Source organism: Bombus pascuorum, chromosome 11 (genome assembly GCF_905332965.1).
Source record: "Bombus pascuorum chromosome 11, iyBomPasc1.1, whole genome shotgun sequence".
Taxonomy (NCBI): domain Eukaryota; kingdom Metazoa; phylum Arthropoda; class Insecta; order Hymenoptera; family Apidae; genus Bombus; species Bombus pascuorum.
Window position 1 is genome coordinate 11348105 of NC_083498.1, and position 17464 is coordinate 11365568.

Sequence of the window (17464 nt, forward strand, 5' to 3'; positions counted from 1 at the left end):
GAAATTTGCCTAATTCTCTATATAATGTACTATAGAAACATTTATGACTGCTACCGAAATATGAATAACGATCTGCTCTGTTTTTTTACAACACAACTATAGTCCATAGAGAATTATTTATAATTTATCGAGATTATAAAAATATGAACATTAAGAAGTTATTCTTGCATCGGTAATCGGGTTAGGTCAGGCATTCGTGACCCTGCAACAGCAGCACCTGAAACCATTAACTCGTTAAATTCGTTCAACATTTTTAATCACCCAGTTTACTTACTCAACAAAATTCCTGACATAATGTAGATACTGGTAAGACACTGTATATTTAGAAAGAGTTTAGTAAAACTACCAACCAAGTATGGAAACATTCTGGATAAACCGATAATCGTGCCCCTGAAATTATACTAAATTCACTAAAAATTTCATATATCTTTCTATACGTTACTAACAAAAAAATATGCGTCTAATTACAGAAACTGTTTCATAATTAACCTTACGCCGGTAAAATAATTTTCCAGTAAAAGTATCGAAGCTGTCGTACGACCGATCGCGTAAGCTGCTAGTATGATCAATGAAAGAACGATTTGTACTATATTATGAACTGTAAATAATAAACCAAGACACGCGGCTGTTCCCGCTAATCCTGAAAGTACTAAAAAATAAAATCGAAAAGATTTGTCCTTAATAACACAGCAACGTTAGAATGAATAGTATACTAACGATACGCTTACCTAGAAATATTTTTCTACCAATAACATCGATGCCAATTAGCAACAAAATTTCTCCTAATATGTAGCTCAAAGATAAATAGAAAAGAATTCTAAAACGATCCGTGTCTATTTCTTGACAATTTTGCAAAAATCCTAATGCCAAGTTCTCTATATCGACAACGCATGTAGAATTCTTCTTTGCTGATTTGTTAAAGTTTTCTGTTTCTTGAAACAATTGCGTATTCCAAAGAGCAACCCAAATGATTCTAGTTATCGTAATCATATTATCAAAACAAATGATAGAGCGTATTTAACGCGATTACGTTTAATAGAAAACGATATGTTACCCTGGAAATTGTAAAAGATTGATACAAAGTCCTAATATGGTGGTACATTTAAACGGTGTGCTGCATATCTTGTGGATTCGTTTGCGTGTTTTTATACAGAATGTCCGTACTATTTTACTCACATTTCCTGTATCTTCTTCATCTTCCTCGTCTGGTCGAACACAATTGTCTAAAGTACGTAACTGGAATAATAAAATGTATTACTGTATATTATATATTTCAGTCGCTGACATTATATATAAAAGGTTTGCAGCTTGGAAATGGTTGTAATGTTTCAATGTTGTTATCTGAAATTTGACTCACTGAAAAAAGCTGCACTTATAAAAAGAGAGAGATGATTTAATATAAGATAATCGTACTGTATAAGTATCGGCATGCTTCGAATTATTAATTGCATAGATCTGCCGTAACACAGTTAGCGCTTCTTCGTACCGACGCCGATAAAGCAAGTATCTAGGACTTGCCGGTAATAAACTAGTCGCACATGCCATGATCAAATTCGGTATACCTCCTAATCCTATAAGGACTCGCCAAGAATTTGGTCGAAATTTTTTATTTTGTAATCGCACGATCGAAGGCATCAGTAGCCATGACAATCCTATTTTCAAAAAACGTTCAATGACTTTAAGACTTTCGTACTCCTTTATAATCTTTACCTAAAGCAGACACATAACCAATAACTCCTAATACATCCAAAACAACTAAACAGAAGCCTCTTCGTTTCATGGGCAAAAATTCGATTACATATACTCTTAAAACCACGTTATTACCAGCTAATCTAAAAAAATATACATTGTTATACATATGTAACGAGCAGATATATTTAGCTTTACGTGTATACATACTTAATTTATTATGCATGACAATTACATATGTGATTTCATAGATAGTAATTGGACTTACCCCAGTCCAAGTACAAATATTGAAAGGTATATCAAGAAAGTAGTTTGCGCAAAGGATAAACTGATACTGGCGCAAAACACAGCGATCATAGTGGCGGGAATCGATCCTTTACGTCCACTTGCATCGATTATTATTCCGAATACAAATGCTCCTACAGCCATTCCTATACACAATCTTATTTTCATAAAATATTATAAATTATCTAAATATAAAATATTTTATCATTTATTTTAAATATATTTTATTTGGAAATGTAAAGACACAAAGTAAAAAAATTTATAACATCGTTGAATTAGGATCAATGAGGTTTTAAAACGGTCTCTGCTAACCAGTTATTTTTCATTCTACCAAGGAGACTACAGGGTTTATGTAACCAGTAATTGCCTGATATGTGATCAGATTATTTTCCGTTTATTGTTAAAGTAATGGCAAGAGAACTTCGCTTGATGACCTTACTGAATTAGTTATACCAGACGAGAAATTTGGTTAGTTGGTACAACTCTGGTTATACTATTATTGTAATTTATATTTACATATAATTGACCTGTGACGTCATTTAGTTACTAATATTGTTAAAAAAAATAGTAAGGAAGAACCCCTTTCATGATCACTTATTCAAGATTTCTTCGTTATTTCTCAACACCGATAAATCCTATCTAATAAGCAATATGCTTTTTTTTATCATTGTTTCATAATCTCTTTTTCTATCTTGCCTAACTTATGAGATTTCTTTATCTTTGTTTTTATGGTAGTAGAGGTACTAAATAGCGTTGGAATCATATTTCACCTTATTCAATTGTATATAATTTTGATTTACTTGTATTTACATACGTAAAATTTTATACATATATGTATGTATATGTACCTAAAGTTAACATAGCATACACAGTAGTCACTTGGCTTGTATTTAGGCTTAAATCACATGCCATAAATGGAATTATAACTAAAATAATTGGAAGAACGCAAGCTTCTGCAAATGCACACATACCACATAATCCAACAATAAAGCAATGACAAAGCCCACATCCTGTAATTAAATATCAAATTTTATGAATATAGTTATAATGTTTTAATGTTTTATTCCATATTGGTTGTTGAATAAAAAGATTTCTCTTTTTTTCTGTGCCTTGAGTTATTAAGCTAGCCTTGAATTTCCTAACCATTCTAATGAATCATTTTCTAATTTTACGTTTCTCATTTTCTAGTGTTACGTTGCAGCCGATAAAAAGAATTCAATAACTTATAATAAAGAAATGTTGAAGTAGTCTAATTTCAAAAAATATTGTACCATCATAATAGAAAGTATTGTACAAATACAAATAAATTATAGTTATTCTTGATACATTCTCTCTATATTTTAAGATTAATAATAATTTCAAAACGTTATTATTGAATTCGTTATTTTGTAGGCTATGATATAATACTAAATACATTTACATCAAAAACATCTTAATAGTCTGAAAAATATGATATGAAAAAGTGAAATATTTCTATTCAGTGCTCCATCAAGAACATATTTCGTAAATTATGTATTGATCAGTTTTTAACATAGTAAATAAATGAATTATTTAAATTTCTTAACCTGCTTTAGCTATAACCTTTTCACAGTTATTAGTCATCATATATTATAGAATTTGGTAGATACTGATTTACAGAATTCCATTTGCTACACTGAGAAGTTATTGAGACATACATTTATCATCTTACCGTAATAACATCAATTCAGTAATTTCAAATTCATACTTTCAAAATTAAGTTGCTAACAAAAACTATTTAATAATTGAAAATAACAATCTTCACTTTGAAGACACACAATTATACACATAGAAACATTAAACAAAAATAATGGAGAATACTAAATAAATAATTTAAGTACACAATATATGAAATACATTTATTATAGGGAATGAAAATAGTTCATATTGAAAATATAATTAGCATTGATATTTAAATAACATCCTATTCATTACAAAATAATATACTGGGTTTTAGTACGGATAAAGTATTATACACAAATGACAGCTTTAATAAGATGTAGGAATCTTTTTAATTGATGCATTTATGTATCCTTGAAGTATTCCTTAGAAGCAGCCACATCAGGCTTCATAGTCTTCTTTCCTGGTTTCCAACCAGCAGGACATACTTCTCCATGTTTATCAGTATACTGGAATGCTTGAACTAAACGCAGAGTCTCATCAACAGATCTACAAATATATGAATTTGTTATGTAGAACAGCATTACAAACTATATGTTATATATAAAAACATTATTTTATCACATCTATTTTACCTGCCAACTGGTAAATCATTAATAGTAACTTGACGTAGCTTTTGTTTGTCATCTATGATAAAGAGACCACGGAATGGAATTCCGCTTTCTTCATCAAGCACGCCATAATCGCGTGCAATTTTAGTGCTTTTGTCAGCAAGAAGGGGAATGTTCATTTCACCAAGACCACCCTGTTTACGTGGTGTATTTACCCATGCCAAGTGACTGAAGTGAGAATCAGTAGATGCAGCAATGAGTTTACAACCAATTTTCTCAAATTCTTCGGCACGATCAGAAAAGGCAATGATTTCAGTTGGGCAAACAAATGTACTGCAAAGCAAGTGATCACGTATCAGTATATGACATGTTAAACTATACATATAATGCCAAATATAAAAATTATAAAATGATATATTTACAAGTCCAATGGATAGAAGAACAGTACAACATATTTCCCTTTGTAGTCAGAAAGGGAAATTTCTTTAAATTCTCCCTTTACAACTGCAGTACCATGGAAAGCAGGAGCAGGTTTCTGAAGTGCTGGGACTGGCATGATTATGTTTTGTATTACTGCGACAAAAAGAAGATTTCTATCAATAATATTGAAATTACTTTATGGAGCAAATTGTAGAACTTTGTTGAGCTTGTAAAAAAAAGAAAGTTTTTCTGTATAGTGGCTTGTTATAAACAAATTATATATAACAATTATTTCTTTATATGAAATATATGAAAAATGTAGATATTCATAAAGTTGTAAATATTTGTATTTTAAACCTTTAAGTATACAAAATCCATAGCCAAGTCATTTGATTTAAAATAATATTAATATATTTTAACACAATCTACAAAACAACACAATCTAACAAAACAAGTGTAACAAATTTATATACTTGTATGAACAATATGATGCAATTATTTACTTATAGTAAAGTTATATAAATAAGAATTTATAATATATATAATATAATATTTTTAATTAAAGATCATTTTATCGTATGTCTCAAATTTTATAACGTTATTATAGTCGAATTTATCTTACCTATAAAGAAGAGTAACGAATTTTTTCCGTTATATCTTTAACCTTCGGCTTATCGCTATTACATAAATTCGAATTCCCTTCTTTGTTATCTAAATATTACGTATAAATTTGTTTAAAAATAAGAAAAAAATATATTTCGTAATATTTCACATTTTTTATGAAATTAATATATAAATGATTTTAGAAAATGAAATATCAAAAGTTATTACTAATTAATGTATTTGAAAATTAGCTGAATAATAGTAGATGAATAACATGATTGATTATTAAAAGCAATGAATCTTCTAGAACTGATGAAATAATAGACCGGTAAGGTCAAGCATTTCAAATTATAAAAAATATAAACATATAATTAAGGTGTTTTATAAAATGTTAAAAATTGGCACAATTATGTAAAATAGTCTATATTAGATATTTACATTCGAAAGAAAACTTTATTTCAATTATGCTGACTGTCCAGATTTAAACGTAAAAGATTATAGATTTATTTTGCAAGTATAACATTTTTATGCAAGTACCACACAATCATCGACCTTTCGAAATACATATTGTAGCACATATTTCATATAATACAATTAAATACTACCTGTGAAACTAATGAATTGATTTCTAGTAGTAACGTCGATATTCAAGGCTTACTACAGTATCTTTTTTGTATGATTTTGAACCATCGAGAACCTTCCGAAGGAAGGAACAGAATATATAGATCTTTGCAAAAAGAAGTCAAATACAAACCATTTCAATCTAAGTTTAATGGAATAATAAAATATAATTCTTATCCTTAATGCTTATCTATAAATATTTATAATATTTAACAATTATTAAATTTACGCTTACAAATATTGTTAAAGTATTTATAAAAACAACTGAATAACGATTGAAAATATTCCAAAATGAATTAAATATAAATACTACCCTAGAATAACAATTGCATACAATTATAATTTTTCGCTTTGTAATAAAAGTCTACTTACTTCGTATTTTATACGTAAAATCAAGTGAACTCTCTCACAAGAAGTATGTGAATGGTAATTGGTTCCAGTAGAATATACGTAGTAATATTTGCAACCGCAATCGAAGAAGACTACATGCGCCATCTGTAGTATGTACATACCGCCATCTAAGTTCTCATGCCGGTGCGGTTTATTCTTTAAAGAAATATCAGTCTTCTTTTTTAATAGGTATTATTAAATATTATTTATATATAATACTTGCAAACAAAAAGAATATAAGCTCTAATTTCATTGTTAATTTCAACAAATGTACATTTCTTATTATTTAGAAATAAATATTAGAAGTGATCAGCGACTAATATTACTAACTGATTTACTAATATAATAGTGAGCAATTTGTTCAATACCTACGATTTTGTTTAAACTTAAATATATTAAGAAAGCTGCTTGAATAAGCAAGATATCATAAAAAAGAGTTACGTAAAACAATTATGATTACTTTTAATTGTATTTTAGAACTAAACCTAACCTATCCGCAATGTAGAAAAACCCCAGAAAATTTCATCATTTTTATTTCGTAGTTTGCTTACTAGAGTTAAATCTAACGCTAACGTAAACCATTTCTCAATCATTCAAACTGGGTCGGGTGAATAGTCGTCTTAATTCGGCCGTTGTGTGGCGGTTGGCCAGCATTCCGCTGCTTTACCTAACTGAGGTCCAACGAATTTATTCAGTTATTCTTTAAAGGAACTAAGTAGTGAAATGCTGTCCAACCGCTTCACGGTAACCGACTTAATACTAGTATTAATCCAATCCAGTTTGAAAACCAAGGTCGAGCGGCGGTTATATGTATAGATAAAAGTCATTGAAAGTGTTGAGCTTTATGACATATTTCAAAATCTATGAAATGTATCGACATATTTCAAAATGAATCACAAAATAAAAATAGCGAAATTTTCTAGGATTTTTGTTAGATTGGAATTAGGTTTAGGTTTAGTTGTAAAGTAAGATTAAGAATACTTATAATTGTTTAAGATACTTTTTTGTAATATTTTGCTCATTTAAATAGCAATAATTCCCTTGTTGATATATTAAAGTTTGAAAAAATCGGAGATACTACCCAAACCGCTCATTATTACACTGTTTCTTTGTAACAGAAATACCTATAGATGTCTTTCAATGAAAATTTAATTTTCATTTCATAAATTAGTAACATATGTATATATAATAATTATTAAGTATTATATTTATTACAGTAATTGTTATTATATTATATTAATCTATATATGTAACAATATATATAATGTGTATATATATAAATATTCGTACAAATAAATAAGTAAATTTGAGTTAATCTTCTTTTGTTGATTTAAAATTAATTCATTGATTATTTTCTGAGAAGCATACCAAATCTTATATCTGGTTCGATAACGACAAAAATCTTTGTTTACTGTATAGTGAGAAGAAGCACGTGTGATTATAGTGTACTTTAATTTATGGAATAAGTGATTAATTTTTTTTATTTTTTGACAATGGACACGTTTGAATTAACTATTTGGAAAGGTGATTGGGGTTTACCTTCAGTTGACACGGAATGTTTGCAGGTTTTGGTATGTAATTTGTGTATAGGTTATAATATATTCTCATTGTCAGAAAACGTTATGGAATATTTTAATTACTCTTACATCTTGTAAACAAGATGGATGGTAATTTCAGTATTTTAATAAACAATATGTATGATACTTAATTTTTCATTATTTGAGTATTGTTTATAAATATGTATTGAGCATTCGGTCTTCGTGCTTGTTAACACATTTACGATCATATTCTATAAAATACTTCTCGCCGGCTGCTCATAACAAAAGCCACAATGGTTTAATAAGATAATTTGAACTTACTTTAGTTTTTTAATAATTTTTTCTTATTATCATTTATCAGTCATGGATTTCTATATGTTGATCGGTACCATATTTCTTGTCGTTTTAGGTTTATGCCAAATTTAATGATATACCTTTGAAAATTAATGCAACTAATAATCCATTTAATGGCAACTTACCTATACTAAAAACTAATGATGGTACATTTAATGAAACCAAGGATATAATAGAATATTTTAGAGGAAAGAATTATAATACAGAACAGAATTTAAGTCGAAAAGAATGTGCAAAAATTATGGCTTATGATACAATGTTGAAAGAAAAATTATTCCCAGCATTGCAGTTCATTTGGTATGTACATTCTCTTACTACAAGGCAAGAGCATGTGAAATAAAATACAACTGAATTGTATTAATTAACAACGAAATATTATTACCTTCAGGTGGATAGATGAGAAAAATGTGAATGAATTAATAAGACCGTGGTATTGTAAAACACTGCCCTTTCCATTAAATTTTTACTATCCAGGAAAATTTGAACGACAAGCTCGGGCTATATTTGAAACTTTGTATCCTGTAGAAGATAATATAAGCATCATAGAAAATAAGGTAGTTAGATAAATTAAGTAGACTGATTTCACAAATGATAATACTAACATTTCACTCTTAATATTAAAATTTAATAAGTGAATTTAATATACTTATATATACATACAATATTTTAATATAAATCTGCATATTTGTGGTAGTTATTCTTTACTACTCTTAATATTTATAGTGATAAATATTAAGTTATCGCATAAAATCAATTTTGTCAACTGTATATATCTTTGTTAATTACTTAAAGTACAGGATTTTTCATCTTATATATGATTCTGATATTATATATGTAATAGGTTTATTCTGAAGCACAGAAATGTTTGACACTGCTATCCACAAGTCTTGGGGATTCAGTATATTTTCTGGGTGAAGAACCTACTCTATTGGATGCTATTGTATATTCTTACTTAGCACCATTGCTCAAAGCTCCTTTACCAAATCCAGCATTACAAAATCATTTAAAAGCCTGCACAAACCTAATGTCGTACACGTCCCGCATATCGGAAAGATACTTTTCGAACGAATGTTGCGAATATAAAACCAAAGAAAGTGCTCAAAGTATAAAAAAATATGCACAAAATGAATTTCCTAACAAGAGACGAAATCAGTTCTTTGCTGGATTTTTTGCTACTTTGGTGATGGCAACTTACGCATTCTCAACTGGAATATTAGAGGTAAATACTTTTGACGCAATACAGTGAATAACATAGATAGCAATAATTTCTTTACAAATATAGTAGATATTTGTGTTTTAGCGGTAATGGTTTGCATAATACAGTAAGTATGTGTAGTTTCCGTATTGTCGTAGATCATTAATGAATTATAATTCATAAACAATTTTTATTTCTGACGAAATTTTACGCTACTTATTTTTTTTTGTATACATTTCTTCAAGCAAAGATTAGTATTTACTTCTAAATCGTGATCATAATATTTACACTAATTATGTATAGCTAAGGTTTAGTTATAGGGATGACATACATGTGGTATTTGTCATAATGACAATCATGATTTCCTAAACATTACCGATAATCTGACAGAAAAATTTTCTTAAGAAAAATTACTTAAAAATAGATCGAATATAAAAAATTGTAGAAAGCGCTTTTTCAATGAAAAAGTCACTCACTTTTTTAAATAAGATCATATAATTTTTTATAGCCAGTGTTTTAAATTTCATCTAATGGACCACTTTTTGATAAATAAAGATAAATGCATATACATATATAAATTAAGTAATATATCTACAGCATTTAGATTATTGAAAACGAAAGTATAAGAAAGTGCCGACCATAATACACAGTGACGTCGAATATAATAAGCGCTAACGATAGTCAGAAGATAACTATAATTACAATAATTACTGCACCTATTTCACATGACTTTCAGATCTAATGGGCCAATAATATATATATTTATACAGTATAACTTACATTTGCGAAACTATGAAATTAATTATTAGGAGGAATATGCGCTATGAAAGTGGAATATACTTATGTTTATTTTAATAATATAGCGGTACATACGCATCCTGCACGGAGCCAAAATGCACGTTTAGACTAGCGTATCTCCTTCGTGTGGTTGACTCACAACGTAATATGCAAGTACATATATCGCAATAGTTCGTATAAGATCATAGTCTACTTCGTAATTAAAATTATGGAATTCTAGGATATAAAAGGAGCGGCGTTTTGAAATTCTACATGCAATTCCTCAAATTAATATAGAACATTGCGTTCGGATTCACGTACATTTTGAATAATTTCGTACTTTGTATTGTGTCAGGCATTATAATGTACGGGTTATATTCCCTTTCAAACGTACTGACGAATCATCGTATTCGAATATTCAGTAAGTGCCGAAGAACACCCCGCGTCACTCATTACGTAAAATTGAGCAAGAATCATCGCTAAATCGAGGCTTTATAATTCTTGTAACTTAGATTATTTTAAGTTACATTGTAGTTTTGATTCTTTGTTAGAATATACTCGTATTGTTAAGTTTAATTCGTATCGTTTCTTTCAAAACCCAGCCTGAAGTTATTAGGCGGTTAACCAACGGATATTTCGTATTGATACATCTTTGTTGCTCAAGGTAAGTAAGTACTTACTTTGCTGCTGTAATTATTTGCGCATTTTGGCCGATTTGTATTAATAATGCATGAATGTTATGGAAATACGTAAATTAATAGCGAACCAATTATCAAAAGCAATATTTACTATCTATAGAATTAAAAAGTACATGTATATCGTATGAAACATTTTTTATGAAAAGTGCTTGATAGGTAACTTAAGGGAAGCTTCTATAAACTAAAATAAGACGAAAATATAAAATTGCATTTGGGTTTTTCCTTTCTTAATTGCTGAAATTTAAAAATTAATTAAAATATTTTTGAGATTCAGTAAACTTCCACGAACGAATTATTAAATACAGTTTTAAAAACATTTATATATATATATATATAAGAAACAAATTATGATGTATTTATAAAAGGTTTTCAAATAATACTCTATATTTTAATTATACTTACAAATTTTAAAAATTTGATACAAGTAAGATATTTGCACTTTTCCTGTTTATAAGTAAGATAATACATACATGTGTAAAGTTCTATAAATAAATTACATTCTATTTATTTGAACGATTATAATAAATTACTATTTTAAGACATGCAATATTTAGTAAAAATAAGTGTATTTTATCGTAAAAATGATTTTAGAAATGGAAGCTGGTAAGAATTCCTCTGAAACATATAAGGGAATAAAATATCAGAAGTTCTATATTCATGGATTTGAGTTTAAGATAAGAAGAAGTTACACGTATGTAAAATAAGACCGAATTTTAATTAATCATGTAAATATTTTGATTCATTTTCATTACTTATACAACTGAATGCAATAAAAATCAGAGATATTCTCTCCAGCAGATTGTAACGTGTAATTTTAATTATTGACATTTATGTTATGTTAACGTTATATATGTTAAAGGTACCGGTAAAGGAGAATGAAATTGCAAACGTACCTGTTCAAGATGCTTTTACCTGCGATAAATAAAATGAAGAAATCGGGAAAATTACTTCATTGGAAACACAAGTTTTACTTAACATTAATATAATTCCCTATTTTTTTTTATACTACAATTTGTTTTTAATATTGTTACCAGTGGAATATGATTGTAACTATTACAAATGATCCCAAGTTATATAAATAAATAGTTAAAACCAAGTTATGTACAAACAGTGTTTCAATTATTATTGTTCTTGTATCGCGATAAAATGCCTGAAGTAGCTTGTTGAATCTCCTCTAAGAAACTTGTAGAATTATGGATAGTAGTGCCACCTAAAATAATTTTTATCCCAGGATTTTGTTTATTTAAATTATGGACTGTTAAACTTTCTTCGTATGTTGTTCCTCCGATCATAAAAACGATGATATCTTGTGGCCTGTGGAATAACAAATACACAGTTATTAATATGCACAATAGTGCGCGCGTACATACACACGCACAAATTCCTAATTATAAATTTATTAATTAATTTTCTATTTTGAATTCCATAAAATATATCACATACAATTTACCTTTTTGACATCATTGTATTTCCAAGATACGGAAATGTTTGCAAACTTAACTTTCCTTTTATTAAATCTTCAAGTGTTTCATTCAGTAATGGCGTATGTTGAGTATAAATATTATCTACCCCACTTAAACCTTTAAATAACTTTTTAGTAATCTTGGCTACTGCTTCTCGATCAAATAAGTTATTTTGCCTTGCATTAATTCCGCTATATTCTAGTATGTTGTATACTAACTGCAATATCATTTTGAAATTACAATAGATTCGAAGCTTATGCCAAACTCACTAATAAAAGTCTATTCATTTTCATATACCTTCAGAAATCTTTCCGAAACACCTCTGCTTTTTAATAAGTTCAATAAACCATTGATATCATTACTTGCATATTTCTCATAATGAAGCGCATAAAGCATGACCAATCTCACAGCATCGATTTCTCGTGTTTGTTGATTATTAATAAGCTCCCTTATTTTTTGTAGCTTTGATAGTAAAGAAAAACGTATAATTATTTATTGTTAAATAACCTTTATAAAGGCATAATAATTTGCAAGCACAATTAACAACTTGCTAAATTTACTACACCTGCATAGAATGGTCACTTTGACAACTAAGTTCCTGTTCTAATTCCGATACTTGCAGTAAATGATGTTTTTCCACAAGGGATGATAATTCGCCAACTACTGTCACATGCTTCGATACAGTACCAGATAACTTTTTAAATAACGGATAAGTTTCTACGAAATTTTTCATATCGGCTATACTTTCTACTTTCTGATGTTTCTTAGCTTTCTTTTGAAATTCATCCATCAATTCTTTTATTGTTTGGCCAATTTCGCCAAAGTTAAGATATAAATTCTATTCAAAAATATTTCTGTTTTAAATATAAATTATACTAATAACAATTAGAAAATTATTATTATACATATAGCGGAATCCCATATAACGCGGAATGTACCTTTCGTTGAACGTACATAAGGAATCCTATTATATGTATCTATATACACATATATAAAATCATCAATAAAACGATAATAGACATAGTCTTACACTTGCATAAAATTCATCATGTTCTGCACTAAGAACAACTTCTTTTAATTCCTTCGAGATACCCTTCACATGTGATAAATTAACACGATTGTTGTTAATAGTTAATAATTCATGAACCATTGCTTGATAAGTCCATTGATTTAATAAGGGTGTAACAGGATCGTCTCTTCGATCAACTATTAGTAAAATCGGACTAGAATCCTGTCTAAATTCGAACGAATTCGATTCTTTACTTAATACTTCGCGTATTTTTTCTGATAATCTCTTTGCCATCTCAGAACTATTTTGATAACGTATATAAGGGCATCTTTTAATTGATAATAAGACTGAAATTAAGCCTAGGACGGTTCTGTGTAAATGTACTGGATTCCATAGTAAACCTTAGAAAAACAAATTATTTTTATTTTATTTTTTTACATTTTTCGCTCTTTATTTTGCTTTCATTTCACCAATTTGGTGCAATGTTTATTATCCGAAACTTTATAATAGATTTCTTAATCATTTTTTCACGTAAGGATTCTCAATTAATTAATTAGTTGTTATAAAAAATTCGGTACCTTGCGAGCATGTATTAATTCCAAGTGAAAACAAATGCGGACTGATAGCTAAATAATCTGCGTAATATTCATGAACTTCTCTTACTACTTCTTGTTCATCACTTTCAGCTAGAAGTTTGATATCAGCCTTTGCGATAATATTACTGAAATCTAAATGACAATATAGCGATTATAGCCTAATAGTTGATTGATATAATTATTATTAGCATTTTACAATTTCAAAATAATTGGGAATTATGGAAATAATAACGAGTAATCTCCTCTCTTTTCATTTATCTATATTTAGTTACAGGTCATCTAAAGTAGTATGATATACAGATTAGCACTTTGTAGAGAAATAAGGTGAGAACACAAAACAATACGAGAAATATCGTCAAATAATACGAGAAATACATGCATGGAACAGTAGATATTAAAAAAATTTACTATCTAAAAATCAAAAAATGCTATAATAAATCATTCTTGCATTATGTTAATTTTAACAAGTGCTATATAAATACTGTGGTACATAGTTTTACTTCCTGTTCTAATACATATGCTTTGATGTGTATATTCTGCTGATAAGTTTGGTATATTTTAATTTGATACATTTTAAAATAATGGAATACTGATTTTAAGGATACAAAATTTTTTGTAATTACTTACAAATATAGTATGTGCCATATTTGGGACACCTTAATTCGTTGCAGAGGTATTCGATATTTTCTTTGGTTGGCCTTATGAAAACTATACATTTCAAATGCTTTAATCCTTCGTTACGAACATTTGTGTCAATCCTTTCGAATAAATAAACTTCTTTAAGAAATATTTCCGATTGACTATATAATAAACTCACGATACTTGTCTGGAAATATACAAATTATAAACTTTCCTTTGAATTTATATATGTATTTGTTTTTACGTAACTTGCTTATCTTGGGTATCATCAATTACTTAATTACTAATAAATCGTTGTAAGATTGCTTTAATCAGATTGTTAAGGTTTTTTAGGATTAAAATGATATTTTCTATTTGTTGTATACATTTTGCTATATTTCACATGCTTTTCCTATATCTTGATCTGATTCTCTGCTTTTTTATTACAGGACGAGTGAAAATCAGATAATGGTGACTAATTCAGGAAAATTCGCCTGTCCGACTATTTAGTAAAGCTCGGTTCCGAATTGTGACTGTTTAAGCGACCAATGAATTTTATTATATTATATTATATTATTTGTAATAAAGACATGAAACAATTAGCGAGTGAAAATATCTCAAACCAAATTATTTGCTAGTCATTGAAATTGAGGAAAGTAAGTCAAATTTATCAATATTCAAACAAGGATTTTAATCTTTAAAAAATTGGAGCTTCCATTGTTAATTTAAATTTTAACATATTTACATGCAGTAGTAAAGTTACAATACAGAGGAAACTATATGATTAGACAAACGTTGAAGATCTCCTACTAACTACAGAATGTAGACTGTACTGTAAATAAAAATTTCACAGTTCTAGCATATATTTTGGCTAAGGTATACTTCAAATTTAATATTTGTAGACAAGAATATGAATAAATAATGTAATTTAAGTATATTAAAGATTAAAATCCAGTTTAAATTCTACATCAAATGTTCTGTCTTTAACATATTTTTTATATGGTGGACTGAGAATCATAGTGGCCTAGGTCAGTCTATTCCTGCTTCTCATAAAATACTGTTTTATTATGCACTTTGTGTTAGATTTTGTTTAAGCTGAATGTTGGTTGTTTATTACAGCATCCATTCATTGTAGTATATATAAAGTATGTGAATCTTCTAATATTTATATTGATATATACATTTAAGGGAATTCCACTCCAGGCAAAGTTATCATTTGATACAAATAACATGTAGATAATAAAAATAATCAATTTATTTAACTATATTTTCTATGCATGTTAATGTCATGATTAATGTCATAAATAAACTTTTTCTAACAAAAGCCATGAATAATCTAACATTTAAAGAAGGGATAAGTTGCAATCGTTACAACATTTGTTGTAATACCATAATTTTATTAATAAAAACTATTTGTTGCTATGTTTTTTAATTGTAATATTGTTTGCCATATATTCCACCTTGATTTAATATACATAATGGGTTATATTTTATATAAAATTAAAAAGAATATTTCTTCTTATTACTATTATTATGTATTTATCAATATTATTCATAAACTGCAGATGTTCAACAAATTTATAATAAATAAAAATATATAAAATCAACATATCTACAAATATACACATATAGATCTCAACCATTAGCAAAGAATTTATAGACAAAAAAAGAGAAAATACATGATGTTTTACTCAAATATTAAAATAGGTAAATCATAACAATATTTAACATAATAGCAGTTTTATAATTAACTAACATTATCTCAATAAAAATTTAAAGTAATGATCAAAATCTTATAATCTAATCGCTATAAATTTCATTTCTTAGAAGTATGTCAATGAAAATGTCCATATAGGTCAATGCTATCATAGAAGCTCAAGATTTGTTTATATGTAGATAAAATTTATTTATAGAATTCTTGAATTATTTATATAAAGAAAAAATTCCACGAAGAAGGAAAATATATCAATTAAAATTAATATTAATAGAAATCAAAATACTATAAGATTCAATAAGTATAACAAAAAAAGAAAGAGAATTCAATACAATTGTAGTAACTTTAAAAATTTACATTTTTCATTTTTTACAAACAATAATACAATGTATTTTATTATCTGCATACATAAGATGAATAAATATATTATAAATGTTCATAATTCAAGTTGTTCCATGTAATTATATTTCAGTTTGTAATTTTTAAATATTATTTATTATAAAATATCTTGGATTTACCGTTTGTTTATCCATCAAAAGAACTTTCATGCCAGGTCCACTTTCTTCTGTCATACGAGTAATATAAAATTTTAATGCGGTAATTAAATTCATTTTATCTTAATTTTGTTTAACTGTCTGTAACTAATAATTACATCTTGTAAATTTGATAATAATTATGTATTTAATCTGTATACATTATAAACTATGAAAAGCACACACTTCCCAAATGTAAACACCACCTACTATCACTGGTCCAAAAATTTACTTTGAGAAGACAAGATAAGACATATGTAGTAGAAGTACGGAACTGAAACTGGAACTAAAATTAAAAAATGGAAGGAACATAGGGAATAAGTACAGTAACTAGGGAATAAATGTAGAACCAGTTTTCTTCTCTGTAATTTTCAGAAACATTTGTGTATTACTAAATATTTTAATATCTAAGAAACTGAATTTCTTGTTTGTCAATATATTATATATGTAAAAAATATTAAAATATTTATGCAATTATTATTATTATTCTAGTTATCATAACTTAAACGTATTAATTGATATTTCACGCACAATATGCAAGAAAAATATAAATTATATCTATTTAACCATCTCTTGGTATCGCTTTGTCTATGGTATAAGAAATCTCAAATTTCAAAATACAAGTTACGATATTTGAAATAAATAAAATGTTTACGCAATTAAGAAACATATACTTTGTGAGTTAATTTTTGACTTAATTCTAAACGAATAA

The 17464-nt window shown here is 27.6% G+C and overlaps 4 protein-coding genes across 14 annotated transcripts in view; 1 reads left to right on the forward strand and 3 right to left on the reverse strand.

The window, feature by feature from the left end:
* Positions 1-38: 38 nt before the first annotated feature.
* LOC132912208 (putative metabolite transport protein YncC) lies at positions 39-3725 on the reverse strand. Its single transcript, XM_060969438.1, has 9 exons — positions 2823-3725; positions 1958-2120; positions 1711-1832; positions 1414-1652; positions 1055-1236; positions 729-973; positions 490-649; positions 275-390; positions 39-217 (listed from the first exon to the last, which is right to left on the reverse strand). The coding sequence occupies exons 1-9, from the start codon at positions 2941-2943 to the stop codon at positions 159-161; spliced, it is 1407 nt and encodes a 468-aa protein (XP_060825421.1). The 5' UTR covers positions 2944-3725; the 3' UTR covers positions 39-158.
* A 105-nt stretch (positions 3726-3830) lies between these two features.
* Positions 3831-17464, reverse strand: part of LOC132912217 (peroxiredoxin 2-like) — a 361669-nt gene continuing 348035 nt past the window's right edge. The window contains exons 1-4 of one of the 3 annotated variants that reach the window (XM_060969455.1): positions 6240-6389; positions 4646-4796; positions 4248-4556; positions 3831-4161 (exon numbers count right to left, since the gene is read on the reverse strand). In XM_060969455.1, the coding sequence (XP_060825438.1) occupies positions 4017-4161; positions 4248-4556; positions 4646-4779 (588 nt within the window). In that variant the 5' untranslated portion in view covers positions 4780-4796; positions 6240-6389 and the 3' untranslated portion in view covers positions 3831-4016. Of the gene's footprint in view, positions 4162-4247; positions 4557-4645; positions 4797-5265; positions 5336-6239; positions 6390-17464 lie in introns of those variants that run through there. The other 2 variants (XM_060969456.1, XM_060969457.1) reach the window with 2 other exon arrangements.
* Positions 7532-15107, forward strand: LOC132912211 (metaxin-1). Of its 8 annotated transcripts, XR_009659161.1 has the most exons (7): positions 7533-7828; positions 8205-8446; positions 8538-8703; positions 8991-9368; positions 9435-10542; positions 10724-10785; positions 11679-11915. XR_009659161.1 is itself a non-coding variant. In XM_060969441.1 (5 exons), exons 1-5 carry the CDS (start codon positions 7751-7753, stop codon positions 11742-11744), a joined length of 930 nt encoding a protein of 309 aa, XP_060825424.1. In that variant the 5' UTR covers positions 7532-7750; the 3' UTR covers positions 11745-11915. The 8 variants fall into 8 exon arrangements, 5 of the variants coding, with proteins under 5 accessions (XP_060825424.1, XP_060825426.1, XP_060825425.1 ...); XR_009659159.1 differs by lacking the exons at positions 9435-10542; positions 10724-10785 and adding an exon at positions 11411-11510 and having other exon boundaries at positions 7532-7828; XR_009659160.1 differs by lacking the exons at positions 10724-10785; positions 11679-11915 and having other exon boundaries at positions 9435-10295; positions 10363-10697.
* LOC132912204 (vacuolar protein sorting-associated protein 45) lies at positions 11785-17023 on the reverse strand. Of its 2 annotated transcripts, XM_060969429.1 has the most exons (9): positions 16937-17023; positions 16738-16860; positions 14515-14713; positions 13870-14019; positions 13313-13692; positions 12848-13120; positions 12580-12744; positions 12270-12499; positions 11785-12133 (listed from the first exon to the last, which is right to left on the reverse strand). In XM_060969429.1, the coding sequence occupies exons 2-9, from the start codon at positions 16828-16830 to the stop codon at positions 11935-11937; spliced, it is 1689 nt and encodes a 562-aa protein (XP_060825412.1). In that variant the 5' UTR covers positions 16831-16860; positions 16937-17023; the 3' UTR covers positions 11785-11934. The 2 variants fall into 2 exon arrangements, with proteins under 2 accessions (XP_060825412.1, XP_060825411.1); XM_060969428.1 differs by having other exon boundaries at positions 16738-17016.